The sequence below is a fragment of the Lepidochelys kempii genome, chromosome 5 (assembly GCF_965140265.1).
Source record: "Lepidochelys kempii isolate rLepKem1 chromosome 5, rLepKem1.hap2, whole genome shotgun sequence".
Classification (NCBI taxonomy): domain Eukaryota; kingdom Metazoa; phylum Chordata; order Testudines; family Cheloniidae; genus Lepidochelys; species Lepidochelys kempii.
In genome coordinates, this window is record NC_133260.1 from 744066 (window position 1) to 766717 (window position 22652).

General features: G+C 57.0%; 1 protein-coding gene across 2 annotated transcripts in view; it reads right to left on the bottom strand.

Moving 5' to 3' along the window:
• Positions 1–299: 299 nt before the first annotated feature.
• Positions 300–22652, bottom strand: part of GBA2 (glucosylceramidase beta 2) — a 66818-nt gene continuing 44465 nt past the window's right edge. For both annotated transcript variants that reach the window (XM_073343258.1, XM_073343259.1), the window contains 11 exons: positions 21522–21675; positions 20388–20513; positions 19308–19492; positions 18816–18920; positions 17352–17459; positions 15614–15765; positions 15368–15474; positions 13991–14133; positions 13651–13766; positions 1821–2012; positions 300–1737 (listed from right to left, as the gene is read on the bottom strand). In XM_073343258.1, coding sequence (XP_073199359.1) covers positions 1501–1737; positions 1821–2012; positions 13651–13766; positions 13991–14133; positions 15368–15474; positions 15614–15765; positions 17352–17459; positions 18816–18920; positions 19308–19492; positions 20388–20513; positions 21522–21675 — 1625 coding nt within the window. In that variant the 3' untranslated portion in view covers positions 300–1500. The remainder of the gene's footprint in view (positions 1738–1820; positions 2013–13650; positions 13767–13990; positions 14134–15367; positions 15475–15613; positions 15766–17351; positions 17460–18815; positions 18921–19307; positions 19493–20387; positions 20514–21521; positions 21676–22652) is intronic.

Sequence of the window (22652 nt, forward strand, 5' to 3'; positions counted from 1 at the left end):
ACGCCCCGTGCGCTGGCTGGGGCAGCCTGCAGGGCAGGGCGGGGAACGTCTCCAGGTGGAGACTGGGAGGTCGTGGCCGTTTGAGCCACGCTGGGTGTTGCGGTGATAGACACAGACAGACTCAGCAGTCGACGCAAGACAGGAACGACTGGCTCCCAGGCCGCAGACAGGCCTGGAGGCCACTGCAGCTGCTGGCCAGAGGAGCGGGAAGAGTTTCTGGGAGCACGGGTGGAACGCAGCAGCCCTGCAGGAGCCAGGGTCACTGGGCTACAGCCGCAGGCAGAGGGACAGGCCCACAGGCAGATGATATTTTATTATGATGATTTTAAATTAAAATTATTCAGCATTTAAAAACAGCTCCCTTGAGCCCCATGGTCCAGTGCCAGCTGTGATGGTGTGCAGTGGCCATGCAGGGGTGGGGGTGCTGCAGTGCCAGGGACAGACACCGCCCGTCCAAGAAGAGTTCATTTGGGATGAGGATTGTCGGAGGCCAGGCAGCGGTCCCCAGGCCTGGGGTGGATCATGCTGGGGAACTGCTCTTGCCACGGGTTGCCAATGGCCCCTGCCTGGACTAGGCACCCTGAAGGGACCCAGCCCAGCTGGGCAGCCCCTCGGGCCAGGGAAGGGCAATGGTGCCCTCCCTCACAGCAGTGCCCACGTCTTCAACTCTCCCTGCGCCTCTCCCATGGGCCGTGCTGCTGAAAGGGAGGGAGCTGGGGGGGGGGGGGCAGGGGGAGCATAACTGCTGCCAAGCTTCCCAGGGGCTTCTCCCTGCAGCGAGGGCTCAGCAGGTACCAGGCCCTCGCCCACGGATGGTCTGTGTCCTGCAGTGGATGCTGCTCTGCCACGCCCCACATGCAGGTGCAGCGATTACAGATGGCGACAAAATGCACCGTGTAAGGTGACAGCTGAGCCAGCAAGGGCAGGTGAAATCTGCACCCCAGCAGCCGGGGCACACGCCCGCGCCGACAGTGCCAGCCAAGTGCCGGCAGGGTGCGCACCACACCCACGTGCTCCTCCCTCCACGCCTTCTGCCGGGCGGTTCCGGGTGGGGCCGCAGGCAGGACAGGCACTGAGGGAGGCAGTGAGACCTGCCGGCCATAGGGATTCCCCACCTCCCGAGGGGACTTGCCCTGTGCATGGCAGAGCCCCGGAGCCACGCGGGAGAGGAAGGATCCTGGGCACAGCCCCCCCCCGGATACTCCTTCCTCCTCATTCTCTCGGGGCTGCTCTCCCCACTCAGGCATCTGGGCCTGGGGAGCTGTCTCTCTTGTGGCTAGGAGGGCCCCGGGGATGAGGGACACAGCTAGGGCATGAAGCATGGGGCCCTGCTGCTCTGAGGGGGCAGGGGCACGTCTGTGTGCACTGGGGAGAGAGACAGGCTAGGGAAAGAGGAGGGAAGATACAGCAATTAAAATCACGTTTTAAAAAGGGGCAAGCGGCCTCCACACAGTCCCTGGCCTGCAGAGGGGCCCAGCACATGCTCCCCGGTTCCTTCCCTCACAGCTGGGGGGAGGTCTCCGGCACTGGGTGCAGCTCCGTGGCGGCAGGCGCCTGGCGGGCTCTGCTCTCCAGGGCCAGCTGCATGCTCCAGATGCTGAGGGGGCGCATGTAGGCCAGAGAGCGGAAGAGCTTCCTTTGGCAATAGGCCTCCGGCGTCTGGAAGGCCATGCCCAGCCGCTCCCACACGGTCCGGTAGCAGCCCTCCGCTGTGTGGAAGCCCTCCTGCACCAGGCCCTGCAGCAGAGGGAGAAGAGAGTCAGGCCCAGAGTCACCTGGCACCGGCTGCTCGTGCCAAGGGGCGCCGTGCACACACCCACCTCCTGGATCATGGTGGCTGCCAGAGCGTACACAACCCCAACCCAGGCCTCGCTGGACTGCAGGCTGGATGTGTCCAGGCTCCCATCGGGCCTCATGCCGTTCACGGCGCCCATCGTCCCATTGGCAAAGCTCATGACGTTCAGCTCAAAGATCGTCTTCAGCGCGCTGACAATATGGCTCCTGGGGAACACCTGCGGAGAGAGACGCCATCAGGCCTCTCGGCCACACAGGGCCGCACCCTGAACCCAGGGCCCGGCCTGCACCGCCCCAGGGGCTGGGCCTCGGAGACAGGTTATCTTTGAAAACTCGTGGCGAACCGGGGAAGTCCCGGATGACTGGAAAAAGGCTAATGTAGTGCCAATCTATAAAAAAGGGAAGAAGGAAGATCCTGGGAACTACAGGCCAGTCAGCCTCACCTCAGTCCCTGGAAAAATCATGGAGCAGGTCCTCAAAGAATCAATCCTGAAGCACTTGCATGAGAGGAAAGTGATCAGGAACAGCCAGCATGGATTCACCAAGGGAAGGTCATGCCTGACTAATCTAATCGCCTTTTATGATGAGATTACTGGTTCTGTGGATGAAGGGAAAGCAGTGGATATATTGTTTCTTGACTTTAGCAAAGCTTTTGACACGGTCTCCCACAGTATTCTTGTCAGCAAGTTAAGGAAGTATGGGCTGGATGAATGCACTATAAGGTGAGTAGAAAGCTGGCTAGGTTGTCGGGCTCAACGGGTAGTGATCAATGGCTCCATGTCTAGTTGGCAGCCGGTATCAAGTGGAGTACCCCAAGGGTCACTCCTGGGGCCGGTTTTATTCAATATCTTCATAAATGATCTGGAGGATGGTGTGGATTGCACTCTCAGCAAATTTGCGGATGATACTAAACTGGGAGGAGTGGTAGATACGCTGGAGGGGAGGGATAGGATACAGAAGGACCTAGACAAATTGGAAGATTGGGCCAAAAGGAATCTGATGAGGTTCAATAAGGATAAGTGCAGGGTCCTGCACTTAGGACGGAAGAACCCAATGCACAGCTACAGACTAGGGACCGAATGGCTAGGCAGCAGTTCTGCGGAAAAGGACCTAGGGGTGACAGTGGACGAGAAGCTGGATATGAGTCAGCAGTGTGCCCTTGTTGCCAAGAAGGCCAATGGCATTTTGGGATGTATAAGTAGGGGCATAGCGAGCAGATCGAGGGACGTGATCGTTCCCCTCTATTCGACATTGGTGAGGCCTCATCTGGAGTACTGTGTCCAGTTTTGGGCCCCACACTTCAAGAAGGATGTGGATAAATTGGAGAGAGTCCAGCGAAGGGCAACAAAAATGATTAGGGGACTGGAACACATGAGTTATGAGGAGAGGCTGAGGGAGCTGGGATTGTTTAGCCTGCAGAAGAGAAGAATGAGGGGGGATTTGATAGCTGCTTTCAACTACCTGAAAGGGGGTTCCAAAGAGGATGGCTCTAGACTGTTCTCAATGGTAGCAGATGACAGAACGAGGAGTAATGGTCTCAAGTTGCAGTGGGGGAGGTTTAGATTGGATATTAGGAAAAACTTTTTCACTAAGAGGGTGGTGAAACACTGGAATGCGTTACCTAGGGAGGTGGTAGAATCTCCTTCCTTAGAGGTTTTTAAGGTCAGGCTTGACAAAGCCCTGGCTGGGATGATTTAACTGGGAATTGGTCCTGCTTTGAGCAGGGGGTTGGACTAGATGACCTTCTGGGGTCCCTTCCAACCCTGATATTCTATGATTCTATGACAGCATAGGCAGATAGGGCCAGTACCTCATCTGCCTTCTGTACAGCACAGGCCATGGACGAGCACCCAGATGCCCGGGGCTGAGCCCTGTGGAGAGGCGGCAGGCTGGACGTGACGACAGCGAGGTGGCGAGCCACCACGGCCCCTGCAGGTCTGCTCCAATGGCTCGCCAACGTTCCCGAGCCAGCGGCAAACAGGGGAGCGAGGTGGCCGGCCCCACGTCTGCCTGCCTCTGGGTGCCCTAGCCTGAGGGGTCAGGTTCCCATTCTGCAGCTGGCTGAACTGGAGGGGCGAGACTCAACCCCTGACCGGCAGCCTTACCCACTCAGCCAGCCCCTCCTTAATCCTCAAACTCTCTGGCTTCTTGTCCTGCCTGTCCCTCCTGGATTACAGAGCCCAGCAGTCCCCGGGATCGTGCCCCAGGCTGACCTTGTGCACATGGCAAGTCACCGCTCCATTTTCTCTTTGGTAAACTGACCAGACAGCGCACGTTCAGTCTCTCACCCTCACACCATCGGGGTGGCTTTTCCCCACCCTCTCCAGTTGTTCAAGGCCTTTTTAAAACGAGTGCCTGTGGCTCCCAGTCTCGGCTGCACCAGTGCTGCGCGCAGGGTAAAAGCAGCTCCCTGCTCCTGCCCGTGGCTGCCCCGTGAACACATCACAGGAGCCTTGTGTGCCATAGCAGGGCACGCGCAGCTCAGCGCGTCCTAGGACTGGCAGGGACCTCGGGGAGTCTCCAGTCCAGGCCCCTGCACTCATGGCAGGACTAAGTATTATCTAGACCAGGGGTCTCCAACCTTTTCACGCCCAAGGTCACTTTCTGAATTTAAGTGCAACCCAGGATTTCCCCTTCCCCGAGCCCGCCCCTTCCCCGAAGCCCCCCCTCCTCCCCCCCCATTGCTCGCTCTCCCCCACCCCACTTTCACTGGGCTGGGGCAGAGTGTTGGAGTGCAGGAGGGGATACAGGGTGCTGGCTCTGGCAGGGGAGTCAGGGGTGGGGCTTGGGGTGCAGGAGGGGGTTTGGGGTTCAGGCTCTGGGAGGGGAGTCAGGGCTGGGGAACAGTGTCGGGGTGCAGGAGGCGGTGGGCTTGGGGTACAGGAGAGGGTTTGGGGTGCTGGCTCTGGGGAGGGTCAGGGATGGAGCTTGGGGTGCAGGAGGAGGTTTGGGGTACTAGCTCCGGAAGAGGGCTCAGGGCTGGGGGTTGGAATGCGGCCTCCCGCCGGGCAGCACTTACCTCCGGTGGCTCCCGGTCGGCAGCATAACGTGGCTGCTGCTAGGGCCAGCTCCCTGCCTACCCCAGCCCCACACCACTCCCAGAAGGGGCCAATGCAGCCCTGCGGGGGGCGGGCAGCATGTGGCTTCGCACGCGGCCCCTCTCTGCAAGCAAAGCCCCCGCAGCTCCCATTGGCCGCAGCTCCCCATTCCCGGCCAACGGGAGCTGCAGGAGCAGTGCACGGAGGGAGACCCCTGCCGCCCCGCCCTGCCCTGGGGCCGCGCTGGCCACTTCCGGGAGTGGTGTGGGGCTGGGGCAGGCAGGGAGCCGGTCTCAGCAGCAACCCCGCTGGGCCGCCGAAGATCGCGATCGACTGGGAGATCCTCGAGGATCGACCGGTTGGTGACCACTGATCTAGACCATCCCTGACAGGTGTTTGTCTAAACTGCTCTTCGAAATCTCCGACGATGGAGATCCCACCACCTCCCTGGGCAATTTATTCCAGTGCTGAACCACCCTGACAGTGAGGCAGTTTTTCCTAAATCATAGAACCATAGAATCATAGAATCATAGAATATCAGGGTTGGAAGGGACCCCAGAAGGTCATCTAGTCCAACCCCCTGCTCAAAGCAGGACCAATTCCCAGTTAAATCATCCCAGCCAGGGCTTTGTCAAGCCTGACCTTAAAAACCTCTAAGGAAGGAGATTCTACCACCTCCCTAGGTAACTCATTCCAGTGTTTCACCACCCTCTTAGTGAAAAAGTTTTTCCTAATATCCAATCTAAACCTCCCCCACTGCAACTTGAGACCATTACTCCTCGTTCTGTCATCTGCTACCATTGAGAACAGTCTAGAGCCATCCTCTTTGGAACCCCCTTTCAGGTAGTTGAAAGCAGCTATCAAATCCCCCCTCATTCTTCTCTTCTGCAGGCTAAACAATCCCAGCTCCCTCAGCCTCTCCTCATAACTCATGTGTTCCAGTCCCCTAATCATTTTTGTTGCCCTTCGCTGGACTCTCTCCAATTTATCCACATCCTTCTTGAAGTGTGGGGCCCAAAACTGGACACAGTACTCCAGATGAGGCCTCACCAATGTCGAATAGAGGGGAACGATCACGTCCCTCGATCTGCTCGCTATGCCCCTACTTATACATCCCAAAATGCCATTGGCCTTCTTGGCAACAAGGGCACACTGCTGACTCATATCCAGCTTCTCGTCCACTGTCACCCCTAGGTCCTTTTCTGCAGAACTGCTGCCTAGCCATTCGGTCCCTAGTCTGTAGCTGTGCATTGGGTTCTTCCGTCCTAAGTGCAGGACCCTGCACTTATCCTTATTGAACCTCATCAGATTCCTTTTGGCCCAATCTTCCAATTGGTCTAGGTCCTTCTGTATCCTATCCCTCCCCTCCAGCGTATCTACCACTCCTCCCAGTTTAGTATCATCCGCAAATTTGCTGAGAGTGCAATCCACACCATCCTCCAGATCATTTATGAAGATATTGAATAAAACCGGCCCCAGGACCGACCCCTGGGGCACTCCACTTGATACCGGCTGCCAACTAGACATGGAGCCATTGATCACTACCAAGTCCAACCTAAACCGCCCTTGCTGCAATTTAAGCCCATTGCTTCTTGTCCTGTCCTCAGAGGTTAAGGAGAACAATTTCTCTCCCTTCTCCTTATAACAGCCTTTTATGTGCTTGAAAACTGTTATCATGTCCCCTCTCAGTCTTCTCTTCTCCAGACTAAACAAACCCAAGTTTTTCAATCTTCCCTCATGGGTCATGTTTTCTACACATTTAATCATTTTTGTTGCTCTTCTCTGGATTCTCTCCAATTTGTCCACATCTTTCCTGAAATGTGGCGCCCAGAACTGGACATAAGACTCCAGTTGAGACCTAATCAGCACAGAGTAAAGCAGAAGAATAACTTCTCGTGTCTTGCTTACAACACTCCTGCTAAGACGTCCCAGACTGAGGTTTGCTTTTCTTGCAACAGTGTTACACTGTTGACTCATATTTAGCTTGTGATCCACTATGACTCCCAGATCCCTTTCCGCAATACTCCTTCCTAGGCAGTCATTTCCCATTCTGTGTGAGTGCAACTGAGTGTTCCTTTCTCAATGGAGTACTTTGCATTTGTCCTTATTGAATTTCATCCTATTTACTTCAGACCGTTTCTCCAGTTTGTCCAGATCATTTTGAATTTTAATCCTGTCCTCCAAAGCACTTGCAACCCCTCCCAGCTGGGTATCGTCTGCAGACTTTATAAGTGTACTCTTTATGCCATTATCTAAATCACCGATGACGATATTGAACAGAACTGGACCCAGAACTGATCCCTGCGGGACCCCATTCCTTATGTGCTTCCAGCATGACTGTGAATCACTGGTAACTACTTTCTCGGAATGGTTTTCCAACCAGTTTTGCACCCACCTTATAGCAGCTCCATCTAGGTTGCATTTCCTTAGTTTGTTTATGAGAAGGTCATGCGAGACAGTATCAAAAGCTTTAGTAAAGTCAAGATAGACCACGTCTACCCGCTTCCCCACATCCACAAGGCTTGTTATCTTTTAGATGTTTGCGAATTGATTGCTTAATTATTTGCTCCATTATCTTTCTGGGTATAGAAGTTAAGCTGATTGGTCTGTAATTCCCTGGATTGTCCTTATTTCCCTTTTTAGAGATGGGCACTATATTTGCCCTTTACCAGTCTTCTGGGATCTCTACCGTCTTCCATGACTTCTCAAAGATAATCGCTAATGGCTCAGATATCTCCTCAGTCAGTTCCTTGAGTATTTTAGGATGCATTTCATCAGGCCCTGGTGACTTGAAGACAGAAGAACATAAGAACGGCCGTACTGGGTCAGACCAAAGGTCCATCCAGCCCAGTATCCTGTCTACCGACCGTGGCCAATTCCAGGTGCTCCAGAGGGAGTGAACCAGCAGATCGAGGAATGTGATCGTTCTCCTCTATTCGATATTGGTGAGGCCTCATCTGGAGTACTGTGTCCAGTTTTGGACCCCACACGACAAGAAAGATGTGGAAAAATTGGAAAGCGTCCAGCGGAGGGCAACAAAAATGATTAGGGGGCTGGGGCACATGACTTATGAGGAAAGGCTGAGGGAACTGGGATTGTTTAGTCTGTGGAAGAGAAGAATGAGGGGGGATTTGATAGCTGCTTTCAACTTCCTGAAAGGGGGTTCCAAAGAGGATGGATCTAGACTGTTCTCAGTGGTGGCAGATGACAGAACAAGGCGTAATGGTCTCAAGTTGCAGTGTGGGAGGTTTAGGTTGGATATTAGGAAAAACGTTTTCACTAGGAGGGTGGTCAAGCACTGGAATGCGTTACCTAGGGAGGTGGTGGAATCTCCTTCCTTAAAAAGAAAAGGAGGACTTGTGGCACGTTAGAGACTAACCAATTTATTTGAGCATAAGCTTTCGTGAGCTACAGCTCACTTCATCAGATGCTGTATTTTCCACTTTATGCATCTGATGAAGTGAGCTGTAGCTCACGAAAGCTCATGCTCAAATAAATGGGTTAGTCTCTAAGGTGCCACAAGTCCTCCTTTTCTTTTTGCGAATACAGACTAACACGGCTGCTACTCTGAAACCTCTCCTTCCTTAGAGGTTTTTAAGGCCTGGCTTCACAAAGACTTGACTGGGATGATTTAGTTGGGGATTGGTCCTGATTTGAGCAGGGGGTTGGACTAGATGACCTCCTGAGGTCCCTTCCAACCCTGACATTCTATGATTCTATACAAAGGGTTGGAATAAACAGTCAATTTTCAGAATGCAGAGAGGCAAATAGCGGTGTCTCCCAGAGGTCTGTTCTGGGATCAGTCCTATTCAACATATTCATAAAGGATCTAGAAAAAGGGGTAAACAGTGAGGTGGCAAAATTTTCAGATGATACAAAACTACTCAAGATAGTTAAGTCCCAGTGTGATGAAGCGGGACTGTTCTTAATATTTTCTCTGAATATTGTGGGGGAGTCTCAGTTTCCCCTAGGCAGTTCTTAAGTATCTAGGGGGTGGGATAAGGGTGTTTGATCATTGCAGAGCCCTGGAGGGCAGGTGTGTGCAGGGGTCTGGACACAGAGAATGGCCGACACCCTGTTTCCTGGCAGCTGATGGCCTGGCCCTTCCCCCCCTGCAAGGTAAGAGCTAAAGTGTTGGAGAACAAAGGAATCAGGTGACCTCCTGGCCCGGGAAAGGGACAAAGCCCAGAGGAGGAGGGGCTGGAGGGAGTTTCAGTTTGGGGCTGGCTGGGACATGGAGTTAAGTGCAGATGGGGTTGTCTGGCTCACTGCCCCCCAAAATGGACTCGGCTGAGGGGTCCTGTTCTGGGTACCTACAAGCTCTGTTTTAGACCATGTTCCTGTCGTCTAATAAACCTTCTGTTTTATGGGCTGGCTGAGAGTCCTGTCTGACTGCGGAGTTGGGGGGCAGGACCCTCTGGCTTCCCCAGGAGCCCCGCCTGAGCGGACTCGCTGTGGGAAGTGCACGGAGGGACAAAGGATGCTGAATGCTCCAAGGTCAGACCCAGGAAGGTGGAAGCTGTGTGAGCTGTGTGTCCTACAGACAGGCTGCTCACAGAAAGGAGACTTCCCCAGAGTCCTGCCTGGCTTCGTGGGGAGCAGTTCCAGAGCATCGCCCGGGGACCCCGTGACACCCAGGCAGACTGCGAAGAGCTACAAAAGGATCTCTCAAAACTGGGTGACTGGACAACAAAATGGCAGATGAAATTCAATGTTGATAAATGCAAAGTAATGCATATTCATAATCAAAACATAATCCCAACTATACATACAAAATGATGTGGTCTAAATTAGCTGTTATCACTCAAGAAAGATCTTGGAGTCATTGTGGATAGTTCTCTGCAAACATCCACTCAGTGTGCAGCGGCCATCAAAACAGCGAACAGGATGTTAGGAATCATTAAAAAGGGGATGGAGAATAAGACGGAGAATATCTTATTGCCCTTATGTAAATCTATGGTACATCCACATCTTGAATACTGCATACAGATGTGGTGTGGTCTCATCTCAAAAAAGATATACTGGCATTAGAAAAGGTTCAGAGAAGGGCATCAAAAATGATGAGGGGTTTGGAACGGGTCCTATATGAGGAGAGATTAAAGAGGCTAGGACTTTTCAGCTTGGAGAAGAGGAGACTAAGGGGGGATAGGATAGAGGTCTATAAAATCATGAGTGGTGTGGAGAAAGTGAATTAGGAAAAAGTTATTTACTTGTTCCCATAATATAAGAACTAGGGGCTACCAAATGAAATTAATGGGCAGCAGGTTTAAAACAAGTAAAAGGAAGTTCTTCTTCACTCAGCGCACAGTCAACCTGTGGAACGCCTTGCCTGAGGAGGTTGTGAAGGCTAGGACTATAAAAGGGTTTAAAAGAGAACTGGATAAATTCATGGAGGTTAAGTCCATTAATGACAGGTTTCAGAGTAGCAGCCGTGTTAGTCTGTATCTGCAAAAAGAACAGGAGTAGATGTGGAACCTTAGAGACTAACAAACTTATTAGAGCATAAGCTTTCGTGGGCTACAGCCCACTTCATTGGATGCATAGAATGGAACATATAGTAAGAAGAGATATATACATACAGAGAACGAGGAAGTTGCCATACAAACTGTAAGAGGCTAATTAGTTAAGATGAGTTTTATCAGCAGGAGAAAAAAAACCTTTGCCGTGATAATCAAGATGGCCCATTTAGACGGTGGACAAGAAGGTGTGAGGATACTTAACTTTAGGGAAATAGATTCAATATGTGTAATGACCCAGCCACTCCGTCTCTGTTCAAACCCAGGTTCATGGTATCTAGTTTGCATATTAATTCAAGCTCAGCAGTTTCTCCTTGGAGTCTGTTTTTGAAGCTTTTCTGTTGCAAAATTGCTACCCTTAAGTCTTTTACTGAGGGGCCAGAGAGGTTGAAGTGTTCTCCTACCGGTTTTTGAATGTTCTGATTCCTGAAGTCAGATTGTATCCATTTATTTGTTTGAGACTGTCCGGTTTGGCCAATGTACATGGCAGAGGGGCATTGCTGGCACAGGATGGCATAGATCACATTGGTAGATGTGCAGGTGAACAAGCCCCTGATGGTGTGGCTGTTGTGAATAGGTCCTATGATGGTGTCACTTGAATAAATATGTGGACAGAATTGGTATCATGCTTTGTTGCAAGGATAGGTTCCTGGGTTAGTGTTTTTGTTGTGTGGTGTGTGATTTTCAGAGTACAGCCGTGTTAGTCTGTATCCACAAAAAGAACAGGAGTACTGAAGCAAATACTCTAGAGCAACCACACACTACAGGATGGCAGGAGAGAGACCACAGAATCATAGAATATCGGGGTTGGAAGAGACCTCAGGAGGTCATCTAGTCCAACCCCATACTCAAAGCAGGACCAATACCCAACTAAATCATCCCAGCCAGGGCTTGGTCAAGCCTGACCGTAAAAACTTCTAAGGAAGGAGATTCCACCACCTCCCTAGGTAACGCATTCCAGTGCTTCACCACCCTCCTAGTGAAAATTTTTTTCCTAATATCCAACCTAGACCTCCCCCCACTGCAACTTGAGACCATTACTCCTCATTCTGTCATCTGCCACCACAGAGAACAGTCTAGATCCATTCTCTTTGAAACCCCCTTTCAGGGAGTTGAAAGCAGCTATCAAATCCCCCCTCATTCTTCTCTTCTGCAGACTAAACAATCCCAGTTCCCTCAGCCTCTCCCCATAAGTCACGTGTTCCAGTCCCCTAATAATTTTTGTTACCCTCCGCTGGATGCTTTCCAATTTTTCCACATCCTTCTGGTAGTGTGGGGCCCCAAACTGGACATAGTACTCCAGATGAGGCCTCACCAATGTCAAATAGAGGGGAACGATCACGTTCCTCAATCTGCTGGTTCGCTCCCTATGGGGCACCTGGCATTGGCCACTGTTGGTAGACAGGATACTGGGCTGGATGGACTTTTGGTCTGACCCAGTACGGCTGTTCTTATGTTCTTCTGTCTTCAAGTCACCAGGGCCTGATGAAATGCATCCTAGAATACTCAAGGAACTGACTGAGGAGATATCTGAGCCATTAGCGATTATCTTTGAGAAGTCATGGAAGACGGGAGAGATCCCAGAAGACTGGAAAAGGGCAATATAGTGCCCATCTCTAAAAAGGGAAATAAAGACAACCCAGGGAATTACAGACCAATCAGCTTAACTTCTATACCCAAAAAGATAATGGAGCAAATAATTAAGCAATCAATTCGCAAACATCTAGAAGATAATAAGGTGATAAGTAACAGTCAGCATGAATTTCTCAAGAACAAATCGTGTCAAACCAACCTGAGAGCTTTCTTTGGCAGGGTAACAAGCCTTGTGGATGTGGGGAAGCGGGTAGACGTGGTCTATCTTGACTTTACTAAAGCTTTTGATACTGTCTCGCATGACCTTCTCATAAACAAACTAAGGAAATGCAACCTAGATGGAGCTGCTATAAGGTGGGTGCAAAACTGGTTGGAAAACCATTCCGAGAAAGTAGTTACCAGTGATTCACAGTCATGCTGGAAGCACATAAGGAATGGGGTCCCGCAGGGATCAGTTCTGGGTCCAGTTCTGTTCAATATCGTCATCGGTGATTTAGATAATGGCATAAAGAGTACACTTATAAAGTCTGCAGACGATACCCAGCTGGGAGGGGTTGCAAGTGCTTTGGAGGACAGGATTAAAATTCAAAATGATCTGGACAAACTGGAGAAACGGTCTGAAGTAAATAGGATGAAATTCAATAAGGACAAATGCAAAGTACTCCATTGAGAAAGGAACACTCAGTTGCACTCACACAGAATGGGAAATGACTGCCTAGGAAGGAGTACTGAGGAAAGGGATCTGGAGGTCATAGTGGATCACAAGCTAAATATGAGTCAACAGTGTAACACTGTTGCAAGAAAAGCAAACCTCAGTCTGGGACGTCTTAGCAGGAGTGTTGTAAGCAAGACACGAGAAGTTATTCTTCTGCTTTACTCTGTGCTGATTAGGTCTCAACTGGAGTCTTATGTCCAGTTCTGGGCGCCACATTTCAGGAAAGATGTGGACAAATTGGAGAGAATCCAGAGAAGAGCAACAAAAATGATTAAATGTGTAGAAAACATGACCCATGAGGGAAGATTGAAAAACTTGGGTTTGTTTAGTCTGGAGAAGAGAAGACTGAGAGGGGACATGATAACAGTTTTCAAGCACATAAAAGGCTGTTACAAGGAGAAGGGAGAGAAATTGTTCTCCTTAACCTCTGAGGACAGGACAAGAAGCAATGGGGTTAAATTGCAGCAAGGACGGTTTAGGTTGGACATTAGGAAACATTTTCCAACTGTCAGGATGGTTCAGCACTGGAATAAATTGCCCAGGGAGGTTGTGGAATCTCCATCACTGGAGATTTTTAAGAGCAGGCTGGACAAACACTGGTCAGGGATGGTCTAGACAATACTTAGTCCTGCCATGAGTGCAGGGGACTGGACTAGAGATCTCTCAAAGTCCCTATGGTTCTATGACTCCTTGATTTGGCTTCAGGGCCTCAGGGCTTTGCACTTGTTGCTTGGCTGGTGAAATCTAAGGACAGTGCTCACAGCCAGTCTGAGGTTTTGTGCCCACGCTCCTAAGTCCCCCAGACAGTATGACCGTTTGACTTTGCATTTGTCCCATTGTGTTTGAATGGGCCCAGCTTCCCACGCCATCCAGATTGCTCTGTATGGCTGCCCCATCCCCATCAATTGCCACTCCCCTAATCCTTGTGCCATCTGTAGATTTTCCTTCTCAACCTACCACCCCCCACCCTGGGTGGCGACAAACCTTCTCTCACCTGGAACTCGCCGTGGTCCAGGCCGCTGGCCCGGAGGAACCACTGCCCGGCACACTGGTCGGACATGACGGTGCTGGAGAAGGGGCCCCCGCTGCTGTCGTAATTGTAGTATTTCCCTGCAGTGGGGACGAGAGAGTCAGCTAGACAGTCACACCCCCGCCCCTGACACCGGCAGCTCCTCCTCTCACACCGCACGGCGCCCCACAGGGCGGGAGTCACTCGCTGCCCGAGGCAGACACCCAGTGTCCTGGAGCAGGAGCCCGCACCCCGGGCTGAGGGTGGGTCAGCGCAGCACCCCTCGTGGGGACAGCCGGAGCCCAGGCAGCCTGCCCATACGCACCATTCCACAGCAGCCGCTCAAACGCCTCTGTGCCCTTCCTTCGGATGGCGCTGTATTTCTGTAGGACCTCGTCATCACCCACAATCCCAGCCACCTTGCACATCACACAGACGGCTGCCAGCCACAGGCTGCCGCAGTACGCGCTGCAAAGCAAAGGAGACGGGTTTGGGCACGAGCCGCTGCCGCCATGCCGACATATCCGCCACGTCGGCCTCACAGCCCTGGCGCTACCATGACGGGCACATTCCAGGGCCCTAGACAGAGACGGGGGCTGCACTTCCCATCCACCCTGCCGTCCCCGAGCCTCACAGCCCTTGCCCCCACCCCTACCTGGGGGGGCGGTGCATCCCCGAGAGTGCAGCCCCCTGACCTGTCCTTTCAGCCCCATGGGAGCTGGAGCAGCAGCAGCCCCGTGCTGCCAGGCACAGAGACCCCGGCAGGCACCCCCGCCCATCCCCGGAAACGCCGGGGCTCGCGCTCCGCACTGAGCACCGCGCCAGGCAGGTAGCCGGCTAACCCTGGTCACCCAGTGAGCAAAGGCGGGAGGGGACACAAGCCAGGGCTGCCTCAGCTGGCAAAGCAGGGCTCTGGAGCGGCCACCGACCAGCGACACCCCCAGCCGGCACGGCCAGAAGAGAGACTCGCAGAGAGGCCGGGCTGTCAGCAGAGGGGCAGAGTTGCTGCACTCGCTGTCTTCCAGCCACCAGCCAGCTCTTGCTGGCCGTATTTTCACGTTGTGAAGAGTCAGCAGCAGCCACTCGGCACAAACGCCCCGGGCCCCGATCGGCTGCTCCGGGCAGTACCGGCAATGACTCCCCGGCGCTGAGTGACACCACGTGCCCTGGGGTAGGCACCTGCCCGGGCACACCCAGGCTGTCCTGGGCTGTGGTTCGGGCAAAGTGCTGCCCTCGGGGCCCCGGGGAGCCCGGCACGGCGGGTGCAGACGGAGCCAGCCCCCGAAGGGAGCCACTCGCCCTGGTGCAGCTCTCCAGGAGCCGTCACATGCTCCAACAGGGCTGAAAACGCCGGGTGACCCCAGCCCAGCCCCGCGCTGCATCAGGCCCCAGCAGCCACCAACTCCCCGGCCCTGCCCCTGCCCCCTCGCCTCCGCCACTCTCCCACTCCTGGCCCCGAGCCGCCCCCCGCCCCTGCCCCTGCCCCCTCGCCTCCGCCACTCTCCCACTCCTGGCCCCGAGCCGCCCCCCGCCCCTGCCCCCTCGCCTCCGCCACTCTCCCACTCCTGGCCCCGAGCCGCCCCCCGCCCCTGCCCCCTCGCCTCCGCCACTCTCCCACTCCTGGCCCCGAGCCTCTCCCCGCCTCCGCCACTCTCCCACTCCTGGCCCCGAGCCGCCGCCCCCTCCCCCCCCGCCCCCTCACCTGGCCCCAGTCGCCACCCAGGCGTCATAGGTCTGGTCAGCAAAGCCCGAGTTTTCTATCAGCCCGTCGTCGTCCGTGTCGAATTTCAGCTCCGCGTCCATCACAGCCTGTGGGAGAGAGACCGAGACCGTGGCCCCACTGCCCCCAGGACACAGCCCTGTGCCGGGCGCTGCTCCCCTCTCCCCAGCCGCAGGGCGCCGCGTTCTCCCCCCACGCCGCAGCCCCAGCGGGAGGCTCTGGCTGTACCTGGCAGACGGGCCACATGTCCCGCAGGTAGGCAGCGTCCCCGGTCAGGGAGAAGTCGCGGTAGACCTGCAGCACGAACTTCAGGTTGAGGTCCTTCCAGCCGGCCGTGTCGTGGATCAGGTAGGCGTTGACCCGCTGCCACGGCTCGTCCTCTGAGCAGGGAGAGAGCAGCTCTCAGCAGCCCTGCCCAGGGGGGCAGCCCCGCCGCCCTCCCCGTAACGGCACGGCGCCCCCCCACGCCCGCAGCGAGCCCGCCTGTAACGGCACGGCGCCCCCCCACGCCTGCAGCGAGCCCGCCTGGAACGGCATGGCGCCCCCCCACACACCTGCAGTGAGCCTGCCTGTAACGGCACTGTGCCCCCCCCACGCCCGCAGTGAGCCCGCCTGGAACGGCACGGCGCCCCCCCCACGCCCGCAGCGAGCCTGCCTGGAACGGCACGGCACCCCCCCCCATGCCCGCAGCGAGCCCGCCTGGAACGGCACGGCGCCCCCCCCCACGCCCGCAGCGAGCCTGCCTGGAACGGCACGGCACCCCCCCCATGCCCGCAGTGAGCCCGCCTGGAACGGCACGGCGCCCCCCCCCACGCCCGCAGCGAGCCTGCCTGGAACGGCACGGCACCCCCCCCATGCCCGCAGCGAGCCCGCCTGGAACGGCACGGCGCCCCCCCCACGCCCGCAGCGAGCCCGCCTGTAACAGCACTGCGCCCCCCACACCTGCAGTGACCCCGCCTGTAACGGCACGGCGCCCCCCCATGCCCGCAGTGAGCCTGCCTGTAACGGCACGGCGCCCCCCACGCCCGCAGCGAGCCCGCCTGGAACGGCACGGCGCCCCCCCCCACACACCTGCAGTGAGCCTGCCTGGAACGGCACGGCGCCCCCCCCACACACCTGCAGTGAGCCTGCCTGGAACGGCACTGTGCCCCCCCCCACGCCCGCAGTGAGCCCGCCTGGAACGGCACGGCGCCCCCCCCACACACCTGCAGTGAGCCTGCCTGTAACGGCACTGTGCCCCCCCCACGCCCGCAGTGAGCCCGCCTGGAACGGCACGGCGCCCCCCCCACACACCTGCAGTGAGCCCGCCTGGAACGGCACTGTGCCCCCCCCACGCCCGCAGTGAGCCCGCCTGGAACGGCACGGCGCCCCCCCCACACACCTGCAGTGAGCCTGCCTGTAACGGCACTGTGCCCCCCCCACGCCCGCAGTGAGCCCGCCTGGAACGGCACGGCGCCCCCCCCCACACACCTGCAGTGAGCCCGCCTGGAACGGCACGGCGCCCCCCCCATGCCCGCAGTGAGCCCGCCTGGAACGGCACGGCGCCCCCCCCATGCCCGCAGTGAGCCTGCCTGGAACGGCACGGCGCCCCCCCCACGCCCGCAGCGACCCCTCCTGTAACGGCACGGCGCCCCTTCCCTGCCACCAGTGAGCCCGCCTGGGAATGGTGTCCCCATCTCTGTAAGTGCACTACACACCCACCTCCACAGCATTTCCCCCCAACCTAGCGGCAATGGGGGGGCGCTCCTGGTGGTGGCCTCCCTGCCCCACTCCCTCCCGCCCCTCTTCCCCCCGGGCACACCAAGGGACAGTTTGGCTGCATCTGAGGACACGTTCCCAATGGGGCTGTGCCCAGCTAGGGAGCTGGATGAATTCAGCGTGTGGGGCTTTTATAACTGAGCTGGAGAATGGGCTGCCTGGCACAGCCCACCCCTGGCCCCAGCCACATGCCAGGGCAAGACCTTACCAGGCTCCCCGATGTCGTGGGGCACCACGTTCCTCAGCTTCACCTGGGCCGTCTGCCCGTTCATCAGGTACAGCCTGGGCTGCGTGTCCTCGTTCAGCACAGCGGCAGCTGGGGGACACAGACCCTCAGTGAGCTGGCAGGCCCCAGCCATGCCAAGGTCTCCCCGGCCCGTGGGGTGAGCACCCGTTACCCCTGCAGAGACCGCTCACCCTGGTGCCAGGTGTGGGGTGCTTGTGCCTGGAAAACCACCCGGCGGTTCCCAGTTTCGGGTCAGAATGGGTGACGGCCCCCGGCCTTGGCAGGAGCAGTGAGCTCAGACGGCTGCTGCTGAGGGCCCCGGGGCCACACTTGATCCCTGCCCTGCTCGGGTGCAGCAAAGAGGCGGAAACCACCCCCAGTGCCCAGATGGGATTCCCCGGCCGGAGCAGCACGGTCACAGATGGCTCCCTCCCTGCCTTGGGGGGGGCAGGGTGTGTGCCAGTTTGCTGGTGCCCTGGGCCAGATGGGGGGTGGAGCAAGGGGCTGGTGCACCCACTGAGGGGCTGGGGTGGGGGGTTATTGAGCCCGATGAGGGGCCTGGGCGGGGCGAGAGCTGGGCACAGCCTATCAAGGGGCCTGGGTGTGGCGAGGAGCCAGGATAGGGATCGGTGAGCCCAAACAAGGGGCCCGGGCGGGGCAGTGGGCTTAGCCAGGGGCCCAGGAACTGTGACGAAGCGGGACTGTTCTTAATGTTTCTTCTGAATACTGTAGGGGTGTCTCAGTTTCCCCTATGCATTTCTTAAGTCTCTAGGTGGTGGGATAAGGGGGTGTAATTGTTGCAGAGCAAAGGGCCAGGTGTATATAAATGGCCGACACTCTGTCTCCTGGCAACTGATGGCCTGGGCCCTTCCCCGCTGCAAGGTGAGAGCTAAAGGGTTGGAGAACAAAGGAATCCGGTGACCTCCTGGCCCAGGAAAGGGACAAAGCCCAGAGGAGGAGGGACTAGAGGGAGTTTCAGTTTGGGGCTGGCTGGGGACGAAGAGTGAAGGGCAGACGTGGTTGTCTGGCTCACTGCCCCCCAAAATGGACCCGGCTGAGGGGTCCTGTTCTCTGCACCTACAAGCTCTGTGTTAGACCATGTTCCTGTCATCTAATAAACCTTCTGTTTTACTGGCTGGCTGAGAGTCACGTCTGACTGCGGAGTTGGGGGGCAGGACCCTCTGGCTTCCCCAGGACCCCGCCTGGGCGGACTCGCTGGGGGAAGCGCACGGAGGGGCAGAGGAGGCTGAATGCTCCGAGGTCAGACCCAGGAAGGTGGAAGCCGGGTGAGCTGTGTGTCCTGCAGACTGGCTGCTCCCAGAGAGGAGACTTCCCCAGAGTCCTGACTGGCTTCCTGGGGAGCAGTTCCAGAGCACTTGGCTGGGGCCCTGTGAACCCACCGAGGGGTCCGGGCTTGGCAGGGGGCTGGGCCCGCTGGGTGCTCACCTATGTCGTACTGCAGGCTGATCTCCAGCTTGGGCCACAGCATGGCAAGGGCGAAGGAAGCGTAGAAGTGAACGTCGTAGGTGTTGTACATCCGGTACTCCTGGCCTGGAAGCCCAGCACAGACAGTGAGGGGGGCAGATCCTGCCGGGGGGCCGCAGGGGCACCAGAGGTCCCCACCCCTCCACACAACACGGGGAGCGGGGGAGGAGGGGGATGGGCCCTGTCCCCAGCACTGGAGCCGGGAGGAGCCCTGTGCCCAGCAGGGAATTTGCCCTTCCTGGGGCTGTTAGCGGCGAGGCGTCGCCCATGCCCTGGGCGAGGGGGCACAGCCCCCGATGGACTCCATGGGAGGGGCAGGCTGCTCCCTCCCCCCGTCCTGAGGGAAGTGGGTCAGCGAGGCCGCCCCAGAGGGTGACATGCCGCTTGCCCTGGGCTCAGTCGGGTGGGGGTGAGTGGGACCCTCGCCCTGCGGCTCTCAGCCCTGCACTTTACCTTCCAAGTAAGCAAACCTTCCGTACTCCCGCAGGACAGGGAAGAGCTGGGAGAGCCCGGCCCCCGCGGGGCCCTGCACGTCCTCCGCGCAGGCCTCCGGGGGCAGCTCCAGCCACAGAGTCCCGCCGTCCGCCAGGAAGTAGAGCTCGTTGAAGAGAGCTGACTTGTACCAGGGGGGCAGGTGGCTGTGGGCAAGAGGGCCAGATGGGAGAGCGAATACGTCACCTCTGTGGATCCCGCTTCACGGAGCCACAGCCTGGCCTCATGGGCCAGGAGCCCTATAACCCACCCCACCTTCCTCAGACCCCGGGAAGGGCCCCCCACCTGCCCTCCTCGGGACACAGAGCTGGGGGGGCAGTGTACTCAGACACACCTGCCCGCCCCCTGCTGGGGAGGGGGCAGAAGGCCGAGGGGGACGCAGGCTCCAGCCCGCCCCAGCAGCTGCCCTGAGGGGACTACTCACAGCTGAGGAGCGACCGGCCTCTCAGGCCGGGTGGGAGCTCCGGCTCCTGGGTCCTTCCCGGTGCTCAGCGCCGGCATGGGCTGGCTCAGCCAGCAACAGCAAGCTCCTTGGGCCCGCATGTGCGCAGCTTCCCCTTTCCCCCGGAGAGCCAGGGGAGCAAGGCGTGAAGGAGACACCCTGCACGGAGCTCTGCACCACGGCTCTGGGATAAGGGACCCGGCGAGGAGAGGACCGGCCCCGGGGCCCAGCACCTGCCCTCACATGGGCACGGGGCTCACCCACCAGGTGGCAGGCTCTGACAGGAGACCCCCAGAGGCCCCACTGCATGGGGGAGCACACAACAAGACACCCGCCCCCATGTACACGCAGGAGCGGCACGCTCGCCCTCGCATGCTTCAGGAGCCGGGTGCAGCAGGACCAGCCACCTGGGGGGATGCAGTGAGTCTCCAACGAGCCACTCTGCGGCTGGCAGGAGGCCAAACCTGCCCCAAACCAACTCTGCAGACCCCGGTGACAGCAGCAGCTTGTCAATTCTGCCCAACCCTTTGTCTGTGGCCTGGCCAGGGGGCTCCCCCCACTGGAGATGGCCCCAGCTACCAGCCAGGCAACCACTCTACCTGCTCTCCAAGATGGGCCTCTGCCAGCTCTCGATCTTCTCCTCCCACCGCTCACAGTGCGTGAGCGCGTAGTGGGAGAGGGCAGGGCACGCGTCCCCTGCGCTGCCGAAATAGCGCGTGTACCGCCTGCGGGGAGAGACGTTACTGGGTGCAGGTCTGCAGGAGGCAGCCAGGTGCCGCTTGTCCCCCGCAGGGCGGGGACACCCGCCCCGGCCAGCACAGCGCTTCAGGCCAGGAACCGACAGGGCCTGTTCTCAGCACAGCCCTGGCACTGCAGGGAGGGGCAGGGGCCCTGCCGGTGCTCTCCCTTCCACCCTCCCTCAGGGTGCCACGTGTGCCGGCAGTGCCGTACAGAAACGTGAACGGCAGGACTCCCAGCTCTCCCTGAGCACTGGGCGCGGGTGGGAAAGGAGCAGCGGCTGCAGCTGGCTTCGCCTAGCGGGGCTAGGAGGAGGTCTCCCAAGGCTGGGGCACCCAGACGGGTAGTGCGCCATTCCAAGCAGCCAGGAAGCCAGGAGGGACCCGTGTCACCATCCAGTCTGAGCTCCTGCAGCACACCGGCTGCAGACCCCATCCAGCAGCCCTTGCACCAGGCCCAGTGCTGGGCTGAGCCAGAGCAGGGCCCAACCTTGATATAAAGACTCCGAGCAATGGAGAATCCCCTTCTCTTGGCCCAGCCCAAACAGGGTCTGACCGAGTCTCGGCGGTTAAACAATGGGCAATGCAGGCAAAGGTGCCCTGAGAGACCCCCTGAGCCTGCTGGGCAGACTCTGCCCAGGGCACGTGCACCACTCAGGAGTCTGCCCTGGCTGGGGCGGCCCATGCAGACCCCATGCCCCAGCAGGCACGGCTGCTCCATGATGGGACCAGCTGGGGCTAGGTAAGCCTTGTCCCTGGGGCCCAGGACCAGGCTGGGGTGCAGGGAAGTGGGATGGGCAGGGCATGTGCTGCGGGGATAAGGGGGAAGCTGGGCAGCATCCCAGGGGCACGGTGACCATGCAAGATGCACGCACTGGAGCTGGTGACGGGTCCACATTGAGTGGCGGCAGGAGAAGGCTGGGCACACAGCCCACACAGCTCCGTCTGGTGGGTGGCAGCTGTGCCTGGAAGCACACAGGGAATCTGGCCACCTACCTGAGATGCAGCTTCTCCTTTGAGCCAAAGTGAATGCGCGGCATGTCCCAGGCCAGGGCCACCTCCAGCGTCCTGTGCCCCCGGGCCGGCACTGTGCAGCTGGCGCAAACAGCTGCTGCAGTCACCTCCCCCTTCTCCGTGAGGCTGCCCTTACCTGTTGGGTAGGAAAAGCAGACGGTGAGAACGCTGGGACTCTCACCCCCCAAAAAGAGCGTCCCAGAATCTGCCGCCAGCCCCACATTGTCCTGCAGGCTCAGGCAAGGAGCAAGGCTGGTCTAGACTCAACACTTAGCCCCTCTGATAAATTGGGCAAAAGCACAAAGTGCAGAGAAACAATTTCTAAACACTTTCACTGATTGCTTCTTGGAATAGAAAGTTCTTGTACCTACAAAGAAAGGCGAACCAGAGGTGACCCTGGCAATTACAGGCCGGTAAGCCTAACCTCAGCGCCAGGCAAACTAGTTGAAACTATAGTAAAAAAACTGAATCATCAGACACACAGATGAACATGATTTGTTGGGGAAGAGTCAACACAGCTTTTGAAAAAGGAATTCATGCCTCACCAACCTATTACTAGTCTCTGAGGGTGTCAACAAGCATGTGGACAAGGAGGATCCAGGGGATATAGTCTACTTGGACTTTCAGAAAGCTTTTTACAAGGTCCCTCACCAAAGGGTCTTAAGCAGAGGAAGCGGTCATGGGATAAGAGGGAAGGTGCTCTCATGGATTGGTAACTGGTTAAAAGATAGGAAACAAAGGGGAGGAATAAATGGTCAGTTTTCAGAATGGAGAGAGGTAAATAGTGGTGTCCCTCAGGGGTATGTATTGGGACCAGGCCTATTCAACATACTCATAAATGATCTGGAAAAAGGGGTAAACAGTGAGGTGGCAAAATTTGCAGATGATACAAAATTGCTCAAAATAGTTAAGTCCCAGGCAGACTGCGAAGAGCTACAAAAGGGTCTCTCAAAACTGGGTGATTGGGCAACAAAATGGCAGATGAAATTTAATGTTGATAAATGCAAAGTAATGCACATTGGAAAACATAATCCCAACTCTACATATAAAATGATGGGGTCTAAATTAGCTGTTACTACTCAAGAAAGATCTTGGAGTCATTGTGGATAGTTC